General features: G+C 58.9%; 2 protein-coding genes across 15 annotated transcripts in view; one reads left to right on the top strand and one right to left on the bottom strand.

Moving 5' to 3' along the window:
• Nucleotides 1-25,791, top strand: part of ZXDC (ZXD family zinc finger C) — a 47,033-nt gene that overhangs the window by 13,703 nt on the left and 7,539 nt on the right. For 2 of the 7 annotated variants that reach the window (XM_059078135.2, XM_059078134.2), the window contains 3 exons: nt 11,283-11,407; nt 12,151-12,252; nt 13,219-14,304. The exons of 1 other annotated variant lie outside the window; for it this stretch is intronic. In XM_059078135.2, coding sequence (XP_058934118.1) covers nt 11,283-11,407; nt 12,151-12,252; nt 13,219-13,305 — 314 coding nt within the window. In that variant the 3' untranslated portion in view covers nt 13,306-14,304. Of the gene's footprint in view, nt 1-11,282; nt 12,253-13,218; nt 14,305-25,791 lie in introns of those variants that run through there. 4 more of the 7 variants (XM_067043247.1, XM_067043245.1, XM_067043248.1 and 1 more) reach the window with 3 other exon arrangements.
• The window catches only part of SLC41A3 (solute carrier family 41 member 3), a 70,478-nt gene continuing 54,550 nt past the window's right edge, over nt 9,864-25,791 (bottom strand). For all 8 annotated transcript variants that reach the window (XM_067043251.1, XM_067043256.1, XM_067043257.1 and 5 more), the window contains 7 exons: nt 24,328-24,472; nt 21,972-22,118; nt 20,689-20,833; nt 19,834-19,913; nt 17,808-17,942; nt 15,766-15,914; nt 9,864-15,148 (listed from right to left, as the gene is read on the bottom strand). In XM_067043251.1, the coding sequence (XP_066899352.1) occupies nt 14,939-15,148; nt 15,766-15,914; nt 17,808-17,942; nt 19,834-19,913; nt 20,689-20,833; nt 21,972-22,118; nt 24,328-24,472 (1,011 nt within the window). In that variant the 3' untranslated portion in view covers nt 9,864-14,938. The remainder of the gene's footprint in view (nt 15,149-15,765; nt 15,915-17,807; nt 17,943-19,833; nt 19,914-20,688; nt 20,834-21,971; nt 22,119-24,327; nt 24,473-25,791) is intronic.

Raw genomic sequence — 25,791 nt, 5'->3', positions numbered from 1 at the left:
GAGCCAGCTGGTTTCTTTGCATCCTCTAGGGGTGGTCAGGGTACTTTCTACGCTCATTGATTTAAACGTCCTGTTGACTTCCAAGGGAAATAGAAATCTGGAACCTGTCCGGTGTGCAGCCTTCACACGTGAAGGCAGGAGAAGAGTTTCTTCTTGGGGTGTGTAGGCTCACCTTTGCCCCGCGTGACCTTGAAAGCCGTCTTGTGCCCCGTAACAGCCAAGAAGTAGAGGAAGATAAATAGAGACCCACAGCCCCTTTTCCAGAACCCTCAGGGCCAGCTGGCTGTGTGTTTCCCCCAACCCTTCACTGTGGTGGCGCTTTCGACTCGCAGAAACGCGCTCCCGTGCGTGTTGTCCCCACGCGTGGTGCCCTTCACGCAGCCTTCCCCGTGTGGGCGTGTTCTGAGACCACGTGTGTCCACAGAGCTGGGCAAGGACCGGGGCCGTGGGCCACTGATGGGCTCGGACCTCATGTGCACTGACGGTCCCCTCGGGCCCTCTCCTGCCCAGGGCCCTGGCTCAGCCCCGCGGCCTCTTCCTCTGTGTCTGCTCCTCGACCTTCCAGACGCTCCTGTCGAGATGCTGGCCCTTCAGTCCGGGGCGATGCTCCCTTCGGGTCTGTCTGGTGCTTTCTCTTGATTGGACCAAGCTTGTGTGTCTTGGGGGGCCCAGAGTGAGGTGCCCTTGTCCCTGCATCTTGTCGGGGTCCATGCAAGTAAACGTATTGGGGCAAAGCTGACATTGGCCCCTGGGTTAAGGTGGGGTCCGCTGTGTCCTCCACAGTGAAGTTCCTGCTCTTCCCTTTGCAGTGGTAAATGTCTGTTTTGAGGTGGCCACTTTGGGCTGGAGTGCAGACCTGCAGGGTTACCCACTCTTACACCGCTGGCACGTGTGAGGGTCCCTGTCACTCTCTGGGTTCACGAATTCTCCAGAAGGGCTCAGAACCCATGGTTATGGATTATCGCAGCAAAGGGACACACGGTACAGTTGGCTGCAGGCAGAGGACGCTCCCAGCGAAGCCACCAGCCACCCTGTCCCTGGCGCTGTGGTCAGTGCTGAGGGCCCCACCCCCTCCGGAGGCCACGCTGCCCCTGTGGCCCAAGGCTGCTGCGCCGAGTCACATTGTCAGGCTGTCTGAAGGGCCCTGTCTGCCAGATGGCGAGTTCCAGAGGCCCCGAGACTCCTTCCGGGGGCCGGGCCACGGGGCAAGGCTAGCCCGGTCCCACGCTGCGCTAGGTCTGTTCTCCTCATCCGCCCGCTTGCTCCACATGCGAGGACTGCTTGGCCTGTGCTCTCATTACTGTGGTGGTCTAACGGCGATTTTCCATTTCCCTCCTCCTGTGCGTGTATTCATTAGAATTTTCTGGAAGGAAGAGTTGTCCCTTCTCTCCGTTTATCAGTTCAGTCAGTTACATCAGTACAGGCTCAAAGACTCTGACTTTATCTTTTAGCGTAATATACTTAGTGCTGGGTTATTTATTTATTTATCTTTTTTCCGTACGCGGGCCTCTCACTGTTGTGGCCTCTCCCGTTGCGGAGCACAGGCTCCGGATGCACAGGCTCACCGGCCACGGCTCACGGGCCCAGCCGCTCCGCGGCACGTGGGATCCTCCCGGACCGGGGCACGAACCCGCGTCCCCCACATCGGCAGGCGGACTCTCAGCCACTGCGCCACCAGGGAAGCTCGAGTGCTGGTTATTAATCGATACTCTCAGTGTTTATTTTGCTGCTCGAATTGTTCCACCTTTGGCCGCTGGCAGCTCTTTTGGTTGGATTCTGTGCCCTCCTGCCAGGCCCCGTCATGGTTCTTCGGGGGCACTCCCCTCACTGTTGGCACCACTAGGCGCAGCCCTGGAGCAGCCGCTTCTCAGGGCGCCCGTTCCCATGATGGGTGCGGCTTGTGCCGCTGCCTGTTGCCGCAGGGCGCTGCCTCCTCGGGACGCCCGGCGGGCCTGCTGGGAAGTAGATTATGCACGCGAACCCACGCTGCTGTGCTTCGGGTTCAGAGCGTGTGGCGTTTGAGGGTGGCAGGGTGGCACACACGTTCTGTATTTCTCACCACGCCTGGTTCTGGTGTTGGCTTTTCAGTGAAACACATTCACTTAAGTGAGTCAGTAAGACTGTAAACTGTCCTCACCTGCTTTCGGGTCGTGTGTTGCTGCTACGTTGTTTTTGGCCCCAAACTTGGGAGGAACCTGGGTTTGGGGAGTTCCTGGGTTTCGGAGTGTGGGGTAATAGGTCCAAGAGCAGAGAAGCTGCAGGAGCAGGACTGTTGGTGGAGTCGAGTTGTGTAAACACAGGCTTCGTGGTGTCGCCGAGATGCAGTGCAGTGCGCCCGTTGGTTCTTAGGGAATGTGTAGCCTGAACGATTTGAGAAGTGGACAGAGGGTCTGAAATTCGAGACTGTTCCCATTGGGTGTCTATTGAGTGCTGAGGTTCCCCCCTCAAACCAAGAATATTTTCTCAACTAAAAGAGAAACTTTTATTCTTGAAGCTGACAGTTAGCAAAATAAGCTTTAAAAAAATGTACCCAACTTCAGGACTCTGAACGGATGTGCGCTTTCTGCGCTTTAAGGGCAGGGAAGGAAGGAAAGCATGGTGCCCACTGGAGGAGGTGTAACCAGCAGAACACACACTTCTGTGTGACGGTGAAAACGTGAATGAGTGGGGCTCCTCCGCTGTTTTTACTGAGACAGAAAAAAGCAAAATCCCAGCCACACGATGTCCAGAGAGAGACATTGTGGACAGGAGTGTTTAGAAGGTGAGAATTAAGACAAGATAAAGCAAAACAAAAAACAAAAATTAAAAAGCAGGGGTTAATACTAATATCAGAAGCATAGAATTCAAAGAAAAACAACTGGGGCAGAGAAGGCTTTTCCTATTTTTGGTTGCTGTTCACACATAATCAGCAGTCTTACCGTGACTTGTGACCGTTTGTATGAATATTTATATGAGAACTTACAGTAGCAAACAATATGAAGTAAACACAGATGGAACTGCAGGAGAACTGGATTAGAACCTAGCAGTATTGGAATTTGTTAATTATTTGCAGAACAAGCAGAAGAAATAAAGATGTGAAGTATGTTTACAGTGGGGTTAGTAAAGTTGTAATAGATTCTACTCCATGACAGTGGAATATTTATATAAATTAAACTGAACAAACTAGGCGTCAGGAAAACCGTAGCAAAGTTTAGGAAAAAACAGCTTGGTGTAGTACATGTTTTTGACCGTAATGTGGTAAAACCCAGTAATAATCATTTGGAAAAGAAAAGAAAAGTTAGTAAAAACTCTTGGGTGAAAGAAGAAATTGCTGGTTAGAGACTTGCAGGAGGAGCAGGTGGCCGTGTGGTGGCTTGAACTTGAGCAGGCAGCCCCGTGGGCCCCAGCCTTCTCTGTAAAACAGGCAGAAGAGCACCTGCTGAGGTTCCCGAGGGGCTGCGCTGGGCTGAGGCGGGTGCAGTGCCCGCAGCCCGGGAAGGTTGGCGGTGGTCGTCCTGTGTGGGAGGGCCGGGGGCGCCGAGCAGGGCGCCTTCCTCTTGAACAAGGAGGAGGGGCTGAGTCTTTCAAGACGGAAACAGAACAGACTAAGATGAGTCAGAAATCCTGATTTTGACGCTTAAGTGTGAAAACCTACTGAGATTTAAAAAAAAATTTGTGTGGGCCAAACAGAGCAGCAGCCTTAAGTGGGTGCAGCTCCCGGGCTGCCATTTGCTACATCCGTCTGAGCAGTTTTACAAAGGATAAAGGGGAAGAAGCCTAAGTGAATTCCACAGGTTCAGTGGAAAGTAAAAAGAAACCCTCTATACTGCGTGATTATAAGTTTGGAGTCCTTGCAACAGGATGCGTGATTTTCCAGAAAGACAGAGATCATCATTACTCAGAAGCCGCCGTGGCTGCAGCGAGGGTTTCTGGGGCTGAGCTGTGGGCGGCTCCGCTCCCGCTCCCGGTGGAGGCGCCGTCAGCGCCCTGCCCAGGGGCCGTGGGAACGGGAGTCGCCCGTGGCCTGGGCGTCTCCAGGATGGTGACTTCTGAAAATAGAACACCGCTGCCCAGAAAACACACTCGGGGTTTGGCAGCGCGTTTGGTCTGCTGTCCCCCGGCGGGTTAGGCAGCCTGAGGTGATTGCGGTAGGAAGTCTGCTACTGCGAAGGGTCCCTTAGGAACGGTACTGTCTTCTCAACAGATCCTCCCTTTATTCTGAAAATGGGTCTCTGTTCCTGATGGAAATAGGAGTGGAAGGAAGGTTCTGTAGCCAGAAGCCAACCCTACCCTAACGGTGGGTCACCAAAGGCGTCCTGCTTGGACCCACCGCCGTTGCCCGCTTGTGGCAGTGCTGTCCCGGAGCTCCTGGCCCTTGACGTAACCGGAGCGGAATGAGCAGGACCTGCAGGCAGGGGTAGACAGTGTTTCAGCGAAGAGAACCCGGCAGGATCCCCTGGAAAGCGGTGGGGCTGAGAGGTTACCCAGGCGCCCCGTCTCCGCCGCAGGAGCGCCCTTTGTGGCCGCAGCTTGGTGGAAGGACAGTGGAGAGGGCGCCTTTCACAAGAGGCCGTTTCCCAAGTGGGCGGGACCGGAAGGGGAGGGGACAGAGCTGGCCCGAGGCGCTGGTGCGCGGAGGAGGCTCCTGCGGCCACAGCCACAGCAGGCAGGGGGGACGGTGAGTCAGGAGGGCTGTGGGCGGCGCAGAAGGAGCCGGTCCGCGGGGCTCGTACGCGGGGAAGGGCAGCCCTGGCGAGGCTCCAGTCCGGAGGCGGCGCCCAGCACAGGCCCGCCGTCCAGAGCAGCTGGCTGGCAGCGTTTGGGGAATGAGCTCGGAGCCAGCAGGGGGCCAGGCCGCTTGGGGCCTCCGGCTCCCTGTCAGAACTGGGCTCCCGTGAGAGCGTGATTAGAAGAGGGACGTGGTATTTTCTAAAAGGTTGTTCCACCTGTTCTTGTGACAATAAGCCATGGGGACACGGAGCAGGCAAGGAGAGCAGGGGGCTTCTTGGGGTCTCCCCACCGAGGTCAGCACGGTGCCGGTGTGGGTGCCCCGGGCAGGCGGGGCCGGGCCGCTGAGCACGCACTCTGAGAAGCGGCCAGGGCAGCTCCGCCCGTTCCCATGAGTGCGTGAGGGCCTCGGGGGACCCTGCGACCCAGGCAGGACGCAGAGTGGGCGGAGGCGCGGGCCTGGAGAGTGCGGGGGAGGCTGTGGGTCTCGCCGGGCGCTCACGGTTCGTGCGTGCAGACCGTCCGTACGGCCGTGGGAGCAGGTTAAGGAGAGCGGCCGGCAGGGCCGTGTGTGCTTTAGGCCCCGGCTGTGCGGTTGGGCGAGGACTCCCGTCCGCGTAGGCCGCCCCCTCCGCCGGCCCTGGGCCTGGCTGGCTGTGCGCCCCGCAGGCCGGCGGCCCTGGCGCGCTCTGGGGGTCCGACCACCTTTCTGGGCGGGTCCTCACCTTGCCCTTCCCAGCGGGCCCAGCTTGGCCTCCCGTCCCAGGAGGTGGGCGGGAGGAGGGGACCAGGAGGACCTCGCGCGCGCTGGGTTCCCTGGCCCGTTCCTGCGGGGCGGCCCTGCCGTGGCTCTGGCCCTGTGTGCTGTCCGCCTCCTGGACTTTGGGGCGGCAGCACCCTCCTGAGGTGCTGCCCGGGAGCTGTGCCTTAGTGCCCCGTCACCCGCGTCCCTGTTGCCTGCATGGAGCCCCTCTGGGTGCCACACCGCAGCGTCCCTGTGCGCCACTGGGCCCCGACTGACCCGCAGCGAGAAGCACCTCTGAGGGGCAGTGACGTCGCGGCTGCTTCTGTGACCGCAGACCTCGCTGAGGGCCCCTCGGCGCCTTGGTGTTGGCAGGGTGCCCCTGCCCCCTCATCGGCACGTGTGGGTGTGGGCTCGTCTGTACAGCCCTGGAGACCCACAACGCCTGTACTCGGCGCACGGCCAGCAGCGTGAGCTTCGGCGCACGGGTGCCCCGTCCCGCCCCGTGTCCCACAGAGTTCCTCGTAGGCGAGGGCTGGTCCTGTGCCCTGCGTCCTGGGCTTCCCCCACCCCGTTCCCTCTGCACGTCCTCACGGCAGCCTGAGGCGTGGCTACCGACGCCCCATTTTCTGGGTAGGAACCTGAGGGGGACGGACCCCACGGTGCAGTCTGCAGAGCCTTCAGGGGCCTGGCGGCACCACGTCGCACACGGAAAGGCCGTGTGTCACCAACCGCGAGCGTGGCGGAGGCGGTGCTCCCGGGGAGCCAGCCCGCGGCCCGGACGACGGCCTCTCTCGGGTTGGGGTCGGGGTGGGCGCTGTTGTGTCCTCACGGATGCCATACAAGGCAGCTGACAGATGGCAGATTTGTAAAAATCATGAACCTTCATCCTTAGGAACCAGAAAGATTTCCCTAATGGGTCAGCCTGGCAGCGTCGTTGGCCATCACAGTCGGGAAGAGGCAGCCGGGCAACAGCACAGGGGCGTTCGGCGCATCTGCGGACGTCGCGAGGAGGGTAGGCGCGTAGGGGGAAGCGGTGATCGCTTTCCGACGGTGCTTATAAACCCAGGGGGATTGACGCCAGTCGTTAGAAATAAGAGGGGAGGAGAGGTAGCAGACTACACAGTGAACTTGCAAATGTCAGATCCGTAGCTTTCCTATCTGCATAATCAGAAAAAAAGGAACGGAAGACAGCTCGCACTCACAGTGGCATTAACAGTAACAAGGTGTCTCGGGACCCCCAGGGACAAGGATGCCGGGCCTGCTCAGGGCCTCCCTGTACCTGGCTGGCTTGAAACACTCTGCGTCTAGCGTGGATCTTCGTCTTTTATTCAGTGCCTTGAAAATCCCAAAGGAACTTAAAGGCCCCCGTCAGGCTTCAGTTCCTGCGGAAGATGAACTCGGTGAGACTCTGGGTGCGTCTTCAGGAAAGAAACATGGTGGGAGGGTCCTGGGGGCCTGAGGCGGTTGGCCCGTGGGACGCTGGGCGCAGAGCAGAGCGTGGGGTCCGGTGAGTGGCTCTGGTGACGCTGGCCTGGTCGGGGAGAAAGGAAGTGGCTTCTTACTTGGCCTGGGCTCCACGGCCGGGGAGACCACGCCCTTCGCCTTGACGGTAGTCGTTTTCCATGTGTATAAACTGCACGTGTGTCCTTATCTGGGAGAAATGATGCAGTACTCTGCGCTTCCCTGCTAATAACGTGAGCGTCTCCCCTTGTGAATGGTCTGTTTGTGTAGTGCGTCTTCTCGACAGCTGGGTAGGGCTGAGCGCGTCCGACACTGAGGGCTCGGCCCCAGGGCCTCTGCGTCCACGCCGTGTCCTGTCAGATCTCCTTCCTTGCAGGGGTGGAGGGAGCGGCACCTGCCGCTTCTCGCCGCGTCCTGTAGCTGCGACGGGGAACCACAGTGGAGGGTGACCGCGTGGTCCCCTGCCCCCTGGCCGTGGAGGGCGGGTTCTGAGGCGCAGGGGTGTGCTTGCCAGGGCCTCGCGGCGGAGCTGGGCTGGGCGCACACGTGGTCCGAGCTGGGTCCGTGCTGCCGGCCTCACCTGGTCTCGCTGGGCCCTGGGAGGGGAGCTGGGGCTCCCGTAGTTCGCGGATGGGCCAGGGGTCCGGCGTGCAGTGTGGAGTCCAGCTGCCCCTGCCGTTTGAGGCCCAAAGACGATGGTCTTTTGAGGTCTTCTTAGTGGAAGCGGGTCGGCTGGCTGCATTTACTCTCCTCTCCCTTCCTTAAAGTCGCCCGGCACAGATCAGCGATTTGGGTAAATGTGGAGAATACTGGGTTCAGTGTGAAGACTGCCTGCCTGGTAAGGGTGTGTGGATTTCCACCGTGGAAAAGGAAGTTCGATTTTTCTCTTGATCGGCTTATTAATTAAATGAGTCACGTTTCATTTAGCACCGCAGCATCTTTTACCGGTGAGGACTCGGGGCTGCGCGGTCGTCGTGGGCTCTGTGTGGCGACCCTCGGTTTGCGTTCGCGTGCCTTCAGGCACCACAGAGACGGACGTTTCTCTGTCAGGCTCAGGCGTGGGGTTAATCTGCGGCCGTCTTGAGTGTCGGTGGCACGGTCTGTCATTTGGGGTCGTGTAACGGGACACCCGCCGCAGCGGCTCGAGCAGGGCGCCTGGGCAGCGGGCGCTCCGTGGGTGTCAGGCCCCCTCCTCGCGGTGCCGGCAGCGGCGCTCTGCCTGGGTCTCGGGCGTGAGAGGGGCCTGGGGGCCCCGGCCTCCGTGCGTTCCCTGCCAGCGTTGAGTCGGGGGCGGCCGCAGGCTCTCCTGCCCCTTTCCCTCCACGGCCGCCCGCTGTGTCTCCACCAGCCTCACGACGCCCCTCGGGAGAGTGCGGAACGGGCCAGGCCCCGCGGGTTGGTCCGGCGACGAGCCCTGTACAGGCGGACGTGGCCAGTTCGCCCGCCCACCCTCCAGCAGGCCTCCCGGGGGCGCGTGTCAGGGTGCTTGGAGTTGGGGCGTGTGGTGGGCCCGTGGGGGGCGCAGTACCCCGGAGACGCTCAGCTTCCCAGCCCCCGCTGCTGCCACGAGACAGGCTGCTGGAGGAGAGGGTCCGGGAATGCCGGGTGGCACGGGCGCCCACAGGGGGGCCGCTTTCGGCTGTAGGCCTCCTGTCCCGGGCCCGGTCGTTACCTGGACGGGGGAGGGGGGCGAGCCCCGGGCGAGAGCGAGCCCTTCACGCCAGCGGCGGCGATGCCTGTAAATGTAGCCGTGGGGTCTGTGGGGTCGCCAGATCCCCAGACGCCGGATTGAAGGTACACGATGAAAAGAGGACTTAGGTGATTTCTTTCAGGGTAAGTGTGTGCTGATACAGTAGTTAAAACTGACTTCGCTTGGTCTTAGTAACAGTGATATTCTAGTCACTCGCTTTTTAGCAGTGTGGACCTGTCTTCCGTTAAGTATGAAGGAAATGCGGAATCGTGATGTGTAGAAAAAAATTAGTGGGGTTTATTTCTGATTTGTACATGTGATTTTTACTTAATTACCCCCTAGTTGAGTAGCATACGTGCCCACATTCATGAACGAGAGCAAAGCTTTGATCATAGCTCTCGTTTCACAGATAACTTAGAGTGCGACCCACACAGCTGGCGCTGAGTCACTGCAGCGTAAATAAGGAGAAACGGCTCAGATTCGTCTCATCTTTATGCTATATGACCACATAATGAATATTACATATACATCATTTAAAGCTTGCCTACTTTTTTTTTTTTTTTTTTTTTTTTTTTTGTGGTATGCGGGCCTCTCACTGTTGTGGCCTCTCCCGTTGCGGAGCACAGGCTCCGGACGCGCAGGCCTAGCGGCCATGGCTCACGGGCTTAGTCGCTCCGCGGCACGTGGGATCTTCCCGGACCAGGGCACGAACCCGTGACCCCTGCATCGGCAGGCGGACTCTAAACCACTGCGCCACCAGGGAAGCCCAAGCTTGCCTACTTTTAAAACTGACTTCAAAAGATGCGTTATTTGGTGCCTTCCTTAATTTACTCCATAGTGGTTTCTATGTATTCCTTGAAGCATGTCTTGGTATGTTCATTTGGATTAAAAAATGAAGTTGGGGCTTCCCTGGTGGCGCAGTGGTTGAGAGCCCGCCTGCCGATGCAGGAGACACGGGTTCGTGCCCCGGTCGGGGAAGATCCCACATGCCGCGGAGCGGCTGGGCCCGTGAGCCGTGGCCGCTGAGCCTGCGCGTCCGGAGCCTGTGCTCCGCAGCAGGAGAGGCCACAACAGTGAGAGGCCCGCGAACAGCAAAAAAAAACAAACAAACAACAACAACAACAAAAAAAACAAACAAAAAAATGAAGTTGGACCCTTCAGCAGAGTAAGGCTGACCGTGCTATATGGGCTTTCCAACATAAACGAGGTGAATCTTCAGCTGCACAGTTGGGATGAAACTATATTTAAAGCACACGAGCATTTTATTAAAACATTTTTTTAATTGGCAAAAATGTATGTTTACAAGTCTCAGTGCCTATGCAGACACCAGCCACCCGGGAGCAGGCCAGCAGTGCACTCACTATTTTATAATTATCAAAGTTTAATGTGTCTTCTTTTGACTGGGTCTGCGTTTCTGATAATTGCAACGGTAACTCACTTTTTCCGATGAAGACTGTTCACTTCTAGAAAGTGTATTTAAGAAAACTTTAAAAATAAGTAAAATTTCAATTTATGTACAGATTTGTATTGCAGGGAAATATATGAGGGTGATAAAAGACTTCAAAGCGTAACAGTGATGCAGGTAAAACTCCAGAGGCCTCTGGAACAACACAGGCCCCAGGAGGAGGTGGGGGGACGACGACGACATCGAATTCCTCCCTGTTGAAGGGGAGGGAGTGAGTCCTGCTGGGAGCCGCAGGGGCAGGGCGTCAGGCTCCTGGAGCGGGCGGAGAACTGGGGCTGGACCCGGAGGAGACACGCGCACGTGGAGGGGAGTCGGCAGTGAGGCCCCGGGGGTGGGGCCCGCAGGCTGGCTCGTCGGGCAGCAGAGCCAACCGTGCCCGTCAGAAGGGAGACAGAACCTAAATAGCCGGCCAGCCTCTTGCGGTTTTCATCTTTAACCTGAGGTCAGTTAGACGTTTTCCTAAAGCCATGCTTTCTGGAAGTAGCATGTCGTTCAGTCTCACTTGTTCTTTTGGCGTTAAGTTCAACGGCGTTTAACTGCGCGCTTTTGTTAAGTGAGCCCGTATGCTGCTCGCTGTAAGGTTGTCTTTGTGAGACCGTTCCCGTGCCTGTGTCTGCCCAGCAGTGACAGTGCCTCCACCCCCGCGTGCTCGCTGTGTGCTGGGCCCTGTCCTGCACCCTGAGCACATCCACGTGGTCCATCCTCCCCACACTCTGCACTGGGAGCCCCAGGCCAGAGCTCAGCTCACCGTCCAGGGTCAGGGAGAGTTGGTGGTGGAACCAGGGTTGAATCCAGGGTTCCTGTGTCCGAAAAACCCTTTCTGGGTGTTAGGATGTTTTCTTTCTTCTTTGTGCTTAAGTTTTTTAAAAAGCATGTTGTTAGGAAACCAAGAAAGTGATGATTTTTGCGAAGGAAGCTGGACAGAAAGAGCCATTTAGCAGGTGCTGAGGTGCCGGCAGGGGGGGGGCGGGGGGTGGTGGGGATGCAGCTGGCTTCCCTCCCTTTTTCCGTGAGCTTGCTCGTGCTCCGTGTGTCAGGGACCCCGCGTGCCCCAGGCTTCGAGGGTGAGGAGGAGTCCACCCTCGAGGACGGCGTGGCTTGAGCCGTCTGTGCGGAAGACGCGACAGCCCCACTCAGCTTCTAAGTGGAGGCCTGGTCTCGGCCTCTTCCCTCTGGCTGAGCGGCCGTGAGTCTGGGGGCCTTGTGTGTTTCAGGAGCCGCGGGGCCCGCACTGAGCACAGGGGAAGGCGACGTCCGTGCCGGCCCCGGAGCCTGCCTGTGGGGCAGCCTCGCAGTGCCCGGCGTGGCTCTGCCATGCGTCCAGGTCCAGCTGCTGCAGGTAAGAGCCCGTGAGCTGTCCCGCCCCGTCCTGCACCCCTCCTGTCCGTCACTCCACTGTGTCCACGCTTGCCCTCGGGCAGGATTCGCATTCCCCGTGTCCAGCTCCCCTGCAGCCTGCCCTCTGCACTCCGTCCCGCTCCTGCCCGAGGTCCTGTGGCCGCACCGCAGACAGCTGGCAGTGCGTCTAGCCCCTCGTGCCGCTGGGTCCCCCGGACTTGGCTTCTCTCCTCACGGGGCCGGGTGAAGACGGCGTGCTCATCCCGTGCCAGGATGCACCCGGAGGAGGTGGCCTTTGTGCAAATGGTGCTGGGCTTGTTTCTCTCTTACTTTCTCTGCTGCACCGAGCCCCTCAGGGCAGGGCCGGCCACCACTTGGGCTGCGCCCGGGGCCAGTGGGGACCTGCAGCCGCGGCTGCTCCCACCTCCGTGGCTCCAGGGACACGGTCACCTTCAGCCTCGTTTTCCAGGGGCTGGAAGATGATCTGGAAGGGTTTTGGGAGAGAAGAGGTTTAAACGCTGAGGTTATGTAGCTCTGACCCAGCCTCTTTGAGCACCTCTGTGTACTCGGCTCTCGGGCCGCGGGGCCATGCAGCTGGGCCTCGAGCTGGGCTCGGGGGAGGGCTCCGGTCACTGCTGGGCCTCAGGCCGCCCCTGGAAGGCGGGTGCGCTGGTTCTGCTGCGTCTCGAGGTAGCGGGACTCCTCGGGCCAAGGTGACTGAGCCGTGTGCGGTTGCCTTCCCAGAATGATCCCTCAGGGGACGTGGTCTTCCCGCTGGCGCCCGGCCCGCAGCCTCCCGTCTCCCAACCCCTGCTTGCTGTCGATCTGCCTGTCTACGTCCTCCAGGTCTGGATGCCTCTCTGCTCTTTGGGTTTGTTGAGACTCACGAAGCTTCCGGCTTCCTGAGGCTTCTCCCTGAGGCGGCCTTGTGTGGGACTCGCTGGGTGGGTTGCCAGGGTGTTTCTTCACTTTGTGGAAGAGGTGGGTCAGGGACCGAGACATAAAAGGTGGAGCGTACAGCTGGGATTCACTCGTCACGGTAGATGGGGTGGAATTTAATACGGTCTTCAAGGCTCATACGTTTAGAACTGTGGAAGTTGGGCGGGCCAGATCTTAGCCTGTGGGGAAATAGGCTAAGCTGAGTATGGGTAACAGTGCATAATTGAGACTTGGGTATAAAATTAATGAAGTCATGTAGCTTATCCAATTTCAAACGTGTATGTAAGAAAAAAACGGTAATTTTGGTAAAAACGGTAATTCTTATATTCAAATTGGGCTGTTCGACATTTTCCGTAACATTAGAAGTGAATGTTGAATGGAGCGCGGGGTGGGGGTGAACTGGAGGGCGTGCAGTCACAGCGTCCGGAAGGCCTCACGGCCGTCCCCTCCATCCGTCCGGCGTTCCTCATCTCAGTGTCGTGTACAAGTGAGCAGGGGGTCGCTGTGGCCTGGAACCTAGTGCTGACAGTTGTTCCCTGCAGGCGGCGGGCCAGGTGGGGGTGGTGTGGCCATGTGGCTGGAGCCCGTCCGCGCTGATGCCGCGGATGGCAGCTCGTGACCGGGAGTGGGGGGCGCTCCCGGAGCGAGTGTGGGGGGGTCAGAGGTCAGGGAGGACAGTCCCGTCTCTGAGGAAACCCAGAGCAGAGGACTGAGTTCACCTTTGCTTAGTTTTGTTGATACTAATGTTTTCCTTCAAGGTACATGCTTAAGGTAGGGGGAAAACGGGTGTCTTCAATTAAGGGAGGCCAGGGGCACATGTGGGCCTGCGCCGTGCTGCGGTTGCCGAGCTCACCGCTGTGCTTGGTTTCGCAGGAGGTGCTCCCTGAAGCTGGAGGGGCCGCTGGGCCTGAGGACATATGGAGCTCGGGCAGCACAGTCGGCCTGTGGGCCCTGCAGTGAAACCAGCTCTGCCTGGGCCGAGGGCGCCGCTTGGAAGGCTGGCCTCGTTCTTCAGAGACTTTGGGTACATTTTCGCAAGTGTTTTTCTTACATTTTATCAGGGACCCATTTGGGGCCATACCATCCTCTCAGGGCAGAGCGTGCCTTTTCCCGCTCGGCTGTGCACGCGGCCTGCATCCGCCTGAGCTTGCTGCGTGTAAAAACGGCCGCCCAGGGAAGAGGACGGAGCCTCCGCGGTGGCCCCCGACGGGGCTTCAGCAGTGGGCGCAGTGTCTGGCTGAGAGCAGACAGGCTGTCCCCGCCCTCGGTGGGGGTTGCGGTTGAGCTGGGGTGGCACCAGGTCTAGTGGCCCAGGCGGCCTGGTGTCAGGGGAACGTGACGGGTGACGCCCCCAGGCCCTGTCGCAGCCCTTGCACAGACCAAATATAGAGTTAAGCCTTTTAAAGTGATGATTTTTCTGAGTTCTGTAACATCTAATGGCAATCGGACAGTGGTTTGTACAGCCACGTTCTGAGCATGGAGGTACGTGCATGGCATGTGGCTTCTTGAGGGTGAAGGGGTGCACGTGGCCCCGTGTGTTTTCACGGAGTGAGGTCCGTCCTGCAGACAGACCAGTCAGTGAACGTGCACATCAGTGGACCGGACAGGCTCTCAGAAAAGGTGCTTCGCCTTGTGCCTTCGCAGTGTTTTGTTCAGGTGCTCTTTTGGTTCTCGGGCTTGGGATCATCCCAACTCTGCGCATTCTGTGTGTCTCTTGAGTTTGGGGGCTTTTGGGAATGACTTCTGCTTTCTGCCGTGACTCCTCTGTGTCCTGCGTCGGGGAGGGGGTGTCTCCATCTCTAGATGGTGCTCCCCGAAGCCGTGGCTGGACCTCTGTCCCGCACACCCCCAGCGGGCATCCCCCGGAGGTGCTCGCACTTCCGTTTCCTGGGCACTGAGGTCCCTGCTGGCATTGGGCCCAACTCCTCATGCAAGTGAATTAAAAGTTTTTGTACAGCCGCGCATGGAAAGTTGACGTTTTTCCCTCGACCCGTAGCAGTAACCCACCGGTGCGGCTGATCCCCCTTCCCGTCTGTCTTTGTATTGGGGCTGATCCCACACTCACCTCGGGGAGGAATTGGGGTTCCAGTTTGTTTACAGTCCTCTGATCGTTAAAATCTAAGCAGAGATTTGTTCTAATGAAAGAGAAAAAGCAAGCAGGGACAGAAATGCTGGGAGCAGAAGAGGGGGTGACCGACGACAGCCCTGAAGCCAGGCTCCAGGCTCCGCATCCCGAGCTCGGGGACAGAGGGGTGTCCGTCGTGCTGCACTACATCCGGGCTGCGTGGGCTCCAGACAGTGCCCCCCTGCCACTCCCCCGCCAAGGGCACAGGCGCCTCTTGGTTCAGCGGCTTCAGGCCGCAGTGCCCTGCCCTCCACACAGGCACGCACGTGCACTCGCCGGCAGGCGCTCCTGACCTCAGGCTCCATCCCGGGCTCAGGCAGCAGCAGCTCCAGAGAGTGTGTGCACGTCCTCGGCAGACTGGCAGAGGCCAGGGTCAGCCACCCTGGGGGTCCGGCTGGGGAGGAACTACACCCTGTTCCCGTGGGCACGAGGGAAGGTTCTCCTGAGCCGCAGGGATGCCTGGGCTCCTTAGGAAGGTCCAGATGCTGGTTCTGAGGTGCCATCCAGTCCCGTTTCACTCCTCAGTAGCCAGTGGGCGAGGAAGCAGAGTGCCAGGAGGCTGGTCCCAAGGAGGTCCCCCAGCCCTGTGAGGTAGGGGATGCAGTGGTTGTCTGGGTCCAGGGCCTGGTTCCACGTCAGCCGAACCGTCGCTTCCGCCAGGTACAGCAGGATCGTCACCTGTCACGAGGTGAGCCAGACACAAGGTGATGGCCGAGGAGAAAGCCCATGTCACCAAGAAACCAGCAGATCTCAAGAGCGGACACCACGGTGGACACATCCACCCCAGGCCCTCCCTGGGCTCCTCTCGGGTGTGACGCGCAGCTTGGAAGCTGCGGGCCCCGCGCAGCTCCACCACCGCCTTGGAGACTCGGACAGGGGTCTGGCTGGAGGTGCAGCTCGGACTTCCCATGAGGCCCACCCAGGGCAGCTCCGGACAGCTGGCCCTTCGTGGAGGCACGTCAAGCCCTGGGCAGGCCCCAGGGCCCTGCAGCCACTTCCCTGCTGCTTCTCTGGACAGTTTCCCAGGCTCCCCAACCTGTCCTTCAGGGTCACAGACATGCTGACGCCACCCTCGTAGGAGTGCCCACCAGAGCCCACCATTACCCTGCAGAGGCCCTAGCCCTCCCAGCTCGAGTCTTGGAAAACGGCCTGACTGAAGTCCACACGTGCCTGTAGCAGTGTGTCTGGGTCACGCCTTTGGGCCTGGATGGACTGAGTGGACTTCTCGAAGGTGGGGACTGTGTCCTGCGTGTCCAGGGACCTCTCCCAGGATGGGACCCAGGGGCCATCATTACCTGGACCAGGCCTGCCAGCAGGTAGAGCCCCACGAAGGTTTTGTCGTTTGGGACTGACTGGCCTTCCACCAGGTAGATGATGGAGAAGAAGATGAGGTGGCCTGGAACCACCAGGAAGAGCAGGACGCGGGCCGACGCGGAGTTGATCTCTGGCAGAAACAGAGCAGGGGAGGCAGCGTGAGCTGCTGGCAGGGACGCGCCCACGGCCCCTCTGCCTGCCGTGCCCCTGCTTACGGAGCAGCTGCATGTGCAGCGTGTCCGGCGACGGGGACGAGGCCTGTCATTCCCTCGGGAGCTGACGACGTAGGAAGAGAGAAAGACCAGCATCAAGTAGCAGAAACAAACAAAAGTCATCTCAAACTTGACGGGTTTTAGGTGGAAGGCTGACAGGGCTGTGCGGAGGGAGACGCCGAGGCCCCGGGCAGAGGAAGAGGCCGTGCAGGGCTTCCGGGGGGCCGGAGGCTCCGGCGTGGCAGCCCCTCCCGTGCGCGGGGCCCGCGGACGCCCGTCAGCGCACTCTGCTCAGCGTCCGTGCTCACGGGTTTGAGACGCTACGCGAAATGGGATTTCACAGTTTACGACCGCCGTGAAACCACCCGTGGGGACGCGACAGCTTCTCAGGCAGAAATGAGGAACTGCAGTGAGAAGCCCGTCTCCGTTTCCTTCTGAGTAACCATAAAGCGTTTGTTTCATCAGCTAAAGAAAGAAAAGGAGGACAAATCAAACTGCAAAGTCCACCACAAGATAACGTGTAGAGAGAGTGTGAGGACGCACAAGAGCACCAAAATCTGTTCATGGTGAAAATTTAGACGAGGGTTAATTTTTAAAAAAACAAAGGCGAAAGCAAAATAATTACTATTGGCAGCTGGCATTAAAACTCAAGAAAGTCTACAGAAAAACTAAACAGCGAGAATTCAGTAAAATATGTGCTATTTTCCCCCCAAAATCCATAAGCTGTGACCTGACCTACAATGATGGTGTTAGGAGGTGGTCAGGTCACTAGAGTGGAGCCCCCATGAGTGAAGGGCCCCCGAAGAGCTCCCTCACCCCCTTTCTTTCCTGTCTGTGGACCAGGAGGCCGGCCTCACCAGGCACCCAATGTGCTGGTGCCCTGACCTTGGATGTGCAGCCTCCAGAGCTGTGAGAAACGTGTGTTGTTTATAATCCCCTAGTCTGTGATTCTCAGACAGGTGCATGCGGAAATACATGCAGTACAGGGTAGAGAGCCTTTCTATATACAGATGACAAGTCGGAAAATATACGGGGACTCCGCCCTTTAAACAGGGTGAGGCAGACACACTTCCTGTTCCTCTCACCACTCATCCAACAGCCATGGACGTCATATGAAATGAACAGAAGATTCTGGAAGGTGGAGGGACGAGGCAGGCTGGCCAGGGCTCCGCGGCCCAGGGAGCAGCCGCACGAGGCGAGGTCCCTGAGCTGTCGCCTTGCATCCCAGACCAGATACTGGGGAGTCAGAACCTGAAGGGTCAGTGGCCACAGGAGACAACTCGGCACGAGCCCCCTGTCCTGGCCCCGGAGGTGAGAGGCTGGAGGTTGGGGGCGTAGCCAGGCCCCCTCCCTCCCGGCAAGGTGGGGGGCAGAGGAATAGGACTTGGAAAAGTAACAAAAAAGACAACATCGCGTCGGGTCCCCGGTTCTCTGAACGGACTCCGTGGTCCTTCCTCAAGCTTTGGGCCCTGCAGGACCAGCGCCTGCCCCTCGGGGCCTCTCCCCAGCCCCCCGCCCTGGCTCGTCCTCGGAGGGGGTTCCTCCCGTCACACTTTCCGCGGCCCTTCCAAGCACAACACAACTTGGAATCCCGTGTGCGTCTGCCCTGCTGGAGTGTGTCCGTCCCCGGGGGTAGGACCGGCTCCTCCATCTCACACTGTAACCTGGAGATGGCCAGTGTGCCTCTGGCTGAGCGAACGGACCCGTGAAGTCCACGTTGGCGCGTCGGGGCTGGTCTGAGGAGTCTAGTGCCACAGACACCAGATTCTTAAAGAACGGGCCCCATGGCCCCTGGAAGACCCCATACCCACCTGAGCTGCAGAACGTGGAGCGGGGGTTAGGCCAGCGCTCTTTCATCCCAAGGGGCAGGACCCCAGGAGCGCTCCACAGGTGCAGGTACGTGGAGGTCCGGCTGCTCTGAATGGCCGCCAGGTTGCCACCGACGCCTGCAGAGAGAGAGAATCTGGTTTCTCCTTTTTCATGCCAGTCTCTGAGTTCTATCCCTTATTTCAAGTCCAGCTCCTCCAGGAAGCCTTCCTTGACTGGTTCAGCCCTTGATTTCTTTTCTTTCCCTCCCACTTGCCCACAGATCTTGTGTCTGGCACCAAAGAAGGGTGGCCTGGGCCTCGTGAATGAGGTATAGACGTAGTAGCTGCATCACCTTGACAGCTGGTAGCTCTTAAGGAGAAGGAGGTGTAATGGGGGGGGTGGAGGGAGGGAAGTGGACGGGGAGGTCTTGGGAAGCCACTCAAGGAAGGAACAGACGGGAACACTGGAATGTCTGAGAAAACAAAAGAACTTTTCACCTCAAGGCGGGGAGAGGAAAGAGGGCCAAGAGGGAGGGGAGGGAGGGCCGTGTGGCAGCCGAGCTGGGGCTCATTGGGGTGGGGGGGGGAGGGGTGGCTCTCTGCATCCTGGGGAGCTGACTGGGGCCACAGGCCCCAGTGGCAAAGGCCCCTCAGAGCCCCTGCAGGCAGAGAGCGGGGCCTGCCCCTGGCGACTGTCCCCTTCAGAGGGCGGTTGGGTTGCCCACTGCCTCATCCCCATGGAGGTCGACCCCTAACTGGGCCAGATGTGCCCCGGCTGCTCCAGAGGATGCAAAAGAATGGCCATGGGCAGAGGATGGCTGCAAATCTGTTTTGCTTGGCCCACGATGATTTTTTTTTTTTTTTTAAAGGAAAAAAATATGGGGCTTCCGTGGTGGTGCAGTGGTTGAGAGTCCGCCTGCCGATGCAGGGGGACGCGGGTTCGTGCCCCGGTCCGGGAGGTTCCCACGTGCCGCGGAGCGGCTGGGCCCGTGAGCCATGGCCGCTGAGCCTGTGTGTCCAGAGCCTGTGCTCCGCAACGGCAGAGGCCACAACAGTGAGAGGCCCGCGTACAGAAAAAAAAATTAATTAATTAATTAAAAAAGGAAAAAAATAAGTTGGCAGCCTTTATACATTAGGCCCTTAATCCAGGTTCCTGTCTCCCTGGGGCTCCGTCTCCGCCAGCCTGCAACCGGCCAGCCACCACGCGGGTCGCCCAGGAGCCCTCCTTGTGCTGCTCCCCACCGCCCACCTCGCCTCCCTGCGGAAGTCGTTCGCGGAGCTCACTCGGCCCCTACAGACACCGAGCAGAGGACCCCAGGGGACTGACTCTCTAGGCCTGTGGCCCCCGGGCCAGCTGCTGCTGTCCTCCTTGCAGTGGCCGGCCTGGCGCTGGGAGAGGCCCTGTGCCCTCGGCTGGGTGCAGGCGTGGAACGCGCAGGACGCCGCATAGACGGCCTGGGCAGTGGGTTGTCACACTCATTCCTCCCCGACCAGCCGGTCCCACTTACAGAGCCTCACCAGAAACTGGACACAAGGCGAGCTTGGGCTGAATGCCCGCAGAGTTAAGCCTGGAAGGTGAACCAGTGGAGGGGCCCCAGGGGCCCCAGGGGATGGTGGAGATTGAGGCAAGCAGATTCCTGCCCACCCCACCGTGAACCAGTGTTGTCACAGCCTTGCATTTTAAGGAGAAGACAGGAATCATGGTTTCTCTGTGTAAGTGCCTGAGTTTTAACTGTCATCAGTGAGTCCACGTTAAAATAAAAGGAACGCTACGAGAGGCGCATACCCTGGTTCTGAAGCCACACTTGTTGGCCTCAGGTGCCAGCAGATCCCGGGTTGAAGCCTTCCAGGCTCTGGGATCAGCTCTGGTCCTGGGGGCCTGTGAGGGCAGGTGTGACCTGTAGGAGCCAGGGGTAGCGCTTTCTCCCCGGGGGCTACAGCAGCTTCCCAGGGCCAGGCCCGGACCTCTGAGATCCCTGCTCTTCTGGCCCCACCACCGAGAACCCAGATGACGGGACCCAGTACCTACCACAAATGATGGGGGCAAATATGGCCATGCCTCGGAACTGCTGCTTGGAGATGGTCTTGTTCAAGATGAGCCCCCCGATACTGCGGGGGGAGATGGCAAACGATTAGAGTGGACGCTGGCCAACCCTCACCACGCAGACCGCCCTGTCAGCCTGCCTCCCTCCCAAGGCATCCGTGGTGGCCGAGCTGGCCTCCCGTGTCCTCCTGTGCCGCACGTGGCTCCCACCTCTGTTCTGAGTCTCGGCTGTTCCAGAAGGCCCGTCGAAGACGGCAGCCACTGAAAACACCAGGCCCTTTCTGAGGCCACTCAGCTGGCTGGGCCCTACCACGTGACAGCCCTGAGGTGCTCTCAGCAGGAAGCGGGGCCCATGTGACGTCGCCCACCCCCGCTCCCGAAGCTGCTCAGCATCTGGCGCACCAGCCCTGGGGTTTAGCGCCGGCCTGGAGTTCGGGAGCTTCTGGAAGCAAAGAGGCCTCGGCCACAGCCTCCGCTCCCAGAGTCAGTCGGGAGAGCACGTCGGAAAGGACCAGGGTGGCCCCTGGCAGTGTCCACAAGCAGAAAGGGCCCCAAGGATGGGGCTGGAGGGCCCAGGGCCCCAGAGCACTGATTCCTCAGCCCTGTAGGTCTCAACAGTGGCTGGACTGTGGGAATGGCCTTCACAGAGCTGTGGCCGTGAGGCCAGCTCAGCAGTGGAAGCGGGGACGTGGCTGGTGCACATCTCCTGTGAACAGGGCTGCCCCTCAAAATACACCAGGCCCAGGGTTCTTGGGGGCAATGAGGAGCGAAGAGCGTGGTGAAGGCGCCTGAGGCCACGGCTCACCCCACCCAGATCCCGAGGCGTCGCCACGCACGCACCTGCTCACGAGCATCGCCAGGACGATGGGGAACCACCCGACCTTCAGGATCTTCACGACGGGCGGGTTCTGCTTGGCGATGAGGATGCACGCGGGGGTCAGGGCCGTGAAGCCGACGCAGACCAGCGGCGTCAGATACCGACTGTCTGGGGGCAAGAGAGGGGCGCGTGGGGCTGGGACTCAGGGTAGGGCCCAGGCTGTGGCCCGGGTGGCGGAGGTGACAGGTGCGTGGGGGTGGGGGGACTCGGAGGCCCAGAGGCCCAGCTCCCATCCCCACCAGTCTGGATGAACCACCCCTGCACCTCCCGTCGTGCGGCTGAGGGGCTCCCCCCCCCCCCCCCCCGTGGAGGCACGGGGCTGGGTGCAGACCGGAGGAGGGCCCGGGGAGGCCGGTAGCTCAAAGTTACTTTGCAAATCAGACTCCATAACTAGTCCGTGCGCAAATCCTTGAAATTTAGTGTGTTTGAATAATAAAATTAGGGCGTCTCGCTGTTAGATCTTCACCTCCACTTGGTGAACGTCCAGCATCTCCCAAACCATCCCTTCCTGTCGCTGCAGGCCTTTCCTGGATGGCTGGGGCTTGCGGAGCCGTGCCACCCTCACTGGGAGCGTTTCCTGGGCCACTTCTGTTGCCCACATGTGAAAACCGGTGATGCCTTAAACCCCGGGGTCCACGGGCCCACCACGCCCCACGTTTAAGCTTCACTGCTCTCCACTCCACCCATGGAAGCCATGACCACGCTCTGAACTGACATCTGCTAGATCCAGACAGGCGTGCAGCCATCCTGGGGGGGCCACACCAGGTGGGAGGGCACAGGTGGGACGCTCGGAGCAGGTGCTCAGCTGTGCAAACGCAGTGAGGGAGCATGAGCCAAGCTGTGTCCCCAGGGGGACCTGGGCGACGTCGTGGCGGGGGGGGGTGACCACAAGGTCTCGTTCCCAGAACGTGTGCAAACGCCCCCTTGGCGGCTGACCACGTCACAGGCCACCTTCTAAGAAGCCTGGCTTCTGCCTCCTTGGCTGTGACACTCCTGCCTGGAGTCACCTCTCGGGCAGCTGGTGTGTGTCCGGCGTGAACTATGCCCGCCGCGAGGAGGTGCTCTAGCGCCCAGACCAGCCTCTGTCAGGTGGACACTGACAACCTGTACCTCTGCTGCCCGGAGAGACCTGTCCCCGTGGTGCATTGGAAAAGCCGGCGGCTTTTCCAGTGGGGGGCGACCCCCACCTGCCCAGTGACCCCCAGGCCTCGCCTATAAAAGGACAGACCCCAGCCTCGGACCCTACCTCTGTGTTTGTGGAAGAAGCTGCTGACAAAAGCCAGGAGGGACAAGGTGATGAGGTCTCCCAGGCTGGCCGCGATGGGCGTCGCGATGTTGTCCGGGTTGACCCCGAGCTTTCGAGCGCCGATTACTATGCAGACCATCAGCATCCCTGCCGGGGAAGGGGACAGGCAGCCGGTGAGTGGGTGGTGCAGCTGCCCAGGAGCTCACTGCACCCACGGAGCCGCCCGCTCTTGGGGTCCCTTCCCTGCTCCTTTCCCTGCACTGGGGCCGCGAGGCTTGGACTCTGCCCTGTGTCTCGCGGACTTGACGCTGTGGAGCGGCCCAAGCACTGTGATAACCCCCTGAAGCGTCGGGGAGACGCAGGCAGGTGGTTCCTGGGCTCCCAACCTTGGGAACTACCGGTGTGATGCTCACAGCCCTCCTGGCAGCAAGATGGACCCCAAACCGCTGAACAGCAGGAGCCCCGGCGGAAGGGGGGCCAACTGGCCCCATGAGTGGTTTCCAAGGGGCAAAGCCTGCTGGGAAGATGGCAGGCTGGGGTCTGCGACGGGGTGGGGCAGCAGTGCAGGTGGTCCCTGGAGGGAGGGAGGGAGGGAAGGAAGGGGGGGCACACAACACAGAAGGCAGCACAGCACTTGAGGCCCTGAGGGGCTGCCAGGGCCCAGCATGTGGCCGCAAGTGCAGGGCAACGTCCCTACTGGACCTGAGAGGCCCTTCCTCGTGGCCCCTACACCTCCCAGGACCTGCTTCTGTTCTGACTCGGTTCTGAGGCCACTGTGACGTGCTTTCACCCCCACCCCCCACCCCCCATGCCACACTGCCTGGGACAAAATCCAACAGCATCTTGTGTGGCCTTTAAGAAGACACTTTGCACCTTGGCCACTGCTGTTTTAACACCGGACCCAGCGTTCTGTAACTCTGAAAGTAATCAGTTATCACGTTGGTGCCATCGAAAGCTGCTGGCCACAGTCTGTGCTGTTTTGTGACCAGGTCCCAGCAACTTTGTTCTTTGGCAATGTCATTTGTAAGTGAATTGACACTGCCTGGCTGAGCCGGTGGTCTGGTGACAATCTCACAGGGATGCGTAGAGGACACCACCGGTTTGAGATCACTTATTACAAACCACCAGCACCACCGCCCGGCTTTATGGCTCAGACAGGCCAAGGTCATGCTGTGACCCACCAGCCATGCTTCCTGAGTCCCCCTCATCTTGCCACAGTCCCGGCTATGTGCTTGGCACTGAGGTGCACCCCATCTGAGGCCTCAGTCTTCTCATCTGTAAAACAGGAGCTAGGATGGCCCACGGGAACGTCACTGCCTTCTGGACACTTGGTGTCTCCTAGGTTCTGTTCTCTCGGAAGGTTCAGCCCTTCCTTGGCCCAGACGTGCAGGCATGCAGCAGGTCTGTGGATTTGCTCCTGGGCTTCCGTGCTCTAGCCCTGCCCCGACCTGGGCTCCTGCGTGGGGATGCAGCTGCCTGGTAGGAACCACAGCCACCGAATAACCAGCTGCATCCTGCTGGGGGTCAGGCGAGTGAACAGTCAACTTTACAAGGCTACCCCTCTTCCTGGACCTGCCTGCGCTTTGCACGATACACACAACACACGGTCCGGAGAGAACCAGTGTGACCACTGTCCACTCAGAAAACCTGGGAGCTGGCTGGTGCCTGGGTTAAGTGTGGAAAGAACCACGGGCTCTGCACTCACACTACTTGCTTGTTGGTGGAGGAGCGGGCAGTACACAAGTGAGCAAGCGTGTGAAGCAAACACAGCGCGACTGTGAGCGAGTCAGGGGAGGCCGCGAGACTGGAGTCACCGTGCACTCGTGCACTGAGGGATCACCCCGAACTAGGATGAGCCCCCCAGCGTTGCGCCCCCAGCGTGTCCCGGGCTCCGGGACAAGCTGGCACACAGGAGGCTCGGGGAGTGCTGAGCGGTGAACAGATGCGCAGCCACTGGGCCTCCCCGCTGATGCGCATGAGCTCCCCGGGGCTGAGGCGGCGTGGCAGGAGCAGGGTGGGGACAGCAGATGGTAGAAGAGGATACGCAGGCTCCTCTCAGAGGAGCTGCCCTCATGCAGGGAGCTGAGACATAAAATAAGGGACAAGAGAGCTTCAGATATTCGCAAGCGCTCCAAAAGGAGCGTGAAGCGTGGTGGCCTCAGGCGGTCCGGGAGGGGGGGTGCACGACCTGCCTTGCCCCAGACCCCGCCTGGGCCCTCCAGCTGGCCAGTCACAGACAGACAGATGTGTCTCCGCCCCAGCAGAGGGCAGGGACCCCCCCGCCGCCCTCCAGGTAAAGGTGGGTGTGAAGATCCAGCGGCGCCCTGACCCGCGCAGGACCCCGAGGGCTGCTCACCCAGGGTGCAGGCCGCCAAGAAGGCGGTGATGACGCTGCTGGCGCACAGCACCTCCACCTCTGCCGCGTCCAGCTCCTGCCCCGACGCCGCGCCCAGAAGCAGGGCCGCCACGGCGGCCAGGAGCCCCACGACGGTGGCCTGCACCTGCGGGCAGGAACCAGGTGTGAGGCAGGCCTGCTGACCTCGCCCGAGAGCAACAAAGCCGACACCCCCTTCAGACCGATCCCTGCAGAAACTGCTGCCCCGCCCCGTTCTTCCCCGTCATCTTGTGTAGGGTCCTTGGTAAAGGGCCCCCCGTGTTTCCTCACAGCCCGTCTCAGTGGTCTGCATGAAAGTGCTGTGATCTCCAGCAGCACAGACAGTGCCCCTGGCCCCTGGAAACGCCCAGGACCCCCGGGAGACAGCAAAGCTGTGGGAGCTGAGGCCCCAGCACACATGCGAGGCCAGTCAGGCTCCGCAGACGAGAACACGCCCCAGCCCACCCACGGAATTCCACTCAGGGTCCCAAGGTTTTTCATGGCACCTGACAACTCATTTTAAATTTCACAAAAATGACCAGATGTGCAAGAACAGCCATAACTTTGAGAAAGAAAATGGAAATTTTGGCATGTTCATTATGAATATGTATTTTAAAGCTATAGTATTAAAACTGGGTGGCTTGGCAGAGAAATAGACAAATAGGTCAGCAGGACAGGACGGGGTCCAGGAATTGAACCGTGAATATGTGAAAATTTTATATTTAATGTACAAAAATTTAATCACAAATATATGAAAGTTTACTATGATAAAGGTGGCATTGCAAATCAGGATGGAATACATAAGGTACGAGAAACTGGATATTTGCTTGGAAAAATAGATTCTGACTTTATACCGTTCACACACATATACCTAAACATAAAAACCTAAAGTATGAAACGGATGAAAATACCAAATGTGTTTCAGATTTTGGATTAGGGAAGGCCTCCTACTAAAGATGAAACATTATAAAATCTATAAAGAAAAATGCAAGTAAGATTTACAAAAGACACCACAAAACAAAGGCAGGGATAGACTTGGAGAAAATATTTCTGTGTTACATAACTAATAAAAGATTAGTATCCAGAATAATGAGTCCATTGTAAACAAATCATAAATAGCCATAATGATAATTTTAAAATGTGACAGAACAATGCATAAGGGATATGACAGGTAATCCACAGAAATGGCTAAGAAACACACAAAAGATGATCAAATCCCTAGCAATCAGGAAAATTTTTAATAAAATCTCAATTGGAAAGTTAGGATTAGGGTTATTTGTAGCCAGGGCTGCTTCTCCTCTATTAAAAAGTAAGTGCTGTTTGATTTTCTTGGCACTGGGGTCTCTGCTCATTGGGTAAATGGATGGATGGAGTATACTTACTACCTGTCAGATGAAGTAAAGTTAAAACTCAAAGGTCGACAGAACAAAGTACACAAGGACAAAC

The sequence above is a fragment of the Kogia breviceps genome, chromosome 10 (genome assembly GCF_026419965.1).
Source record: "Kogia breviceps isolate mKogBre1 chromosome 10, mKogBre1 haplotype 1, whole genome shotgun sequence".
Lineage (NCBI taxonomy): Eukaryota > Metazoa > Chordata > Mammalia > Artiodactyla > Physeteridae > Kogia > Kogia breviceps.
This window is presented reverse-complemented; position numbering and strand designations above follow the sequence as displayed.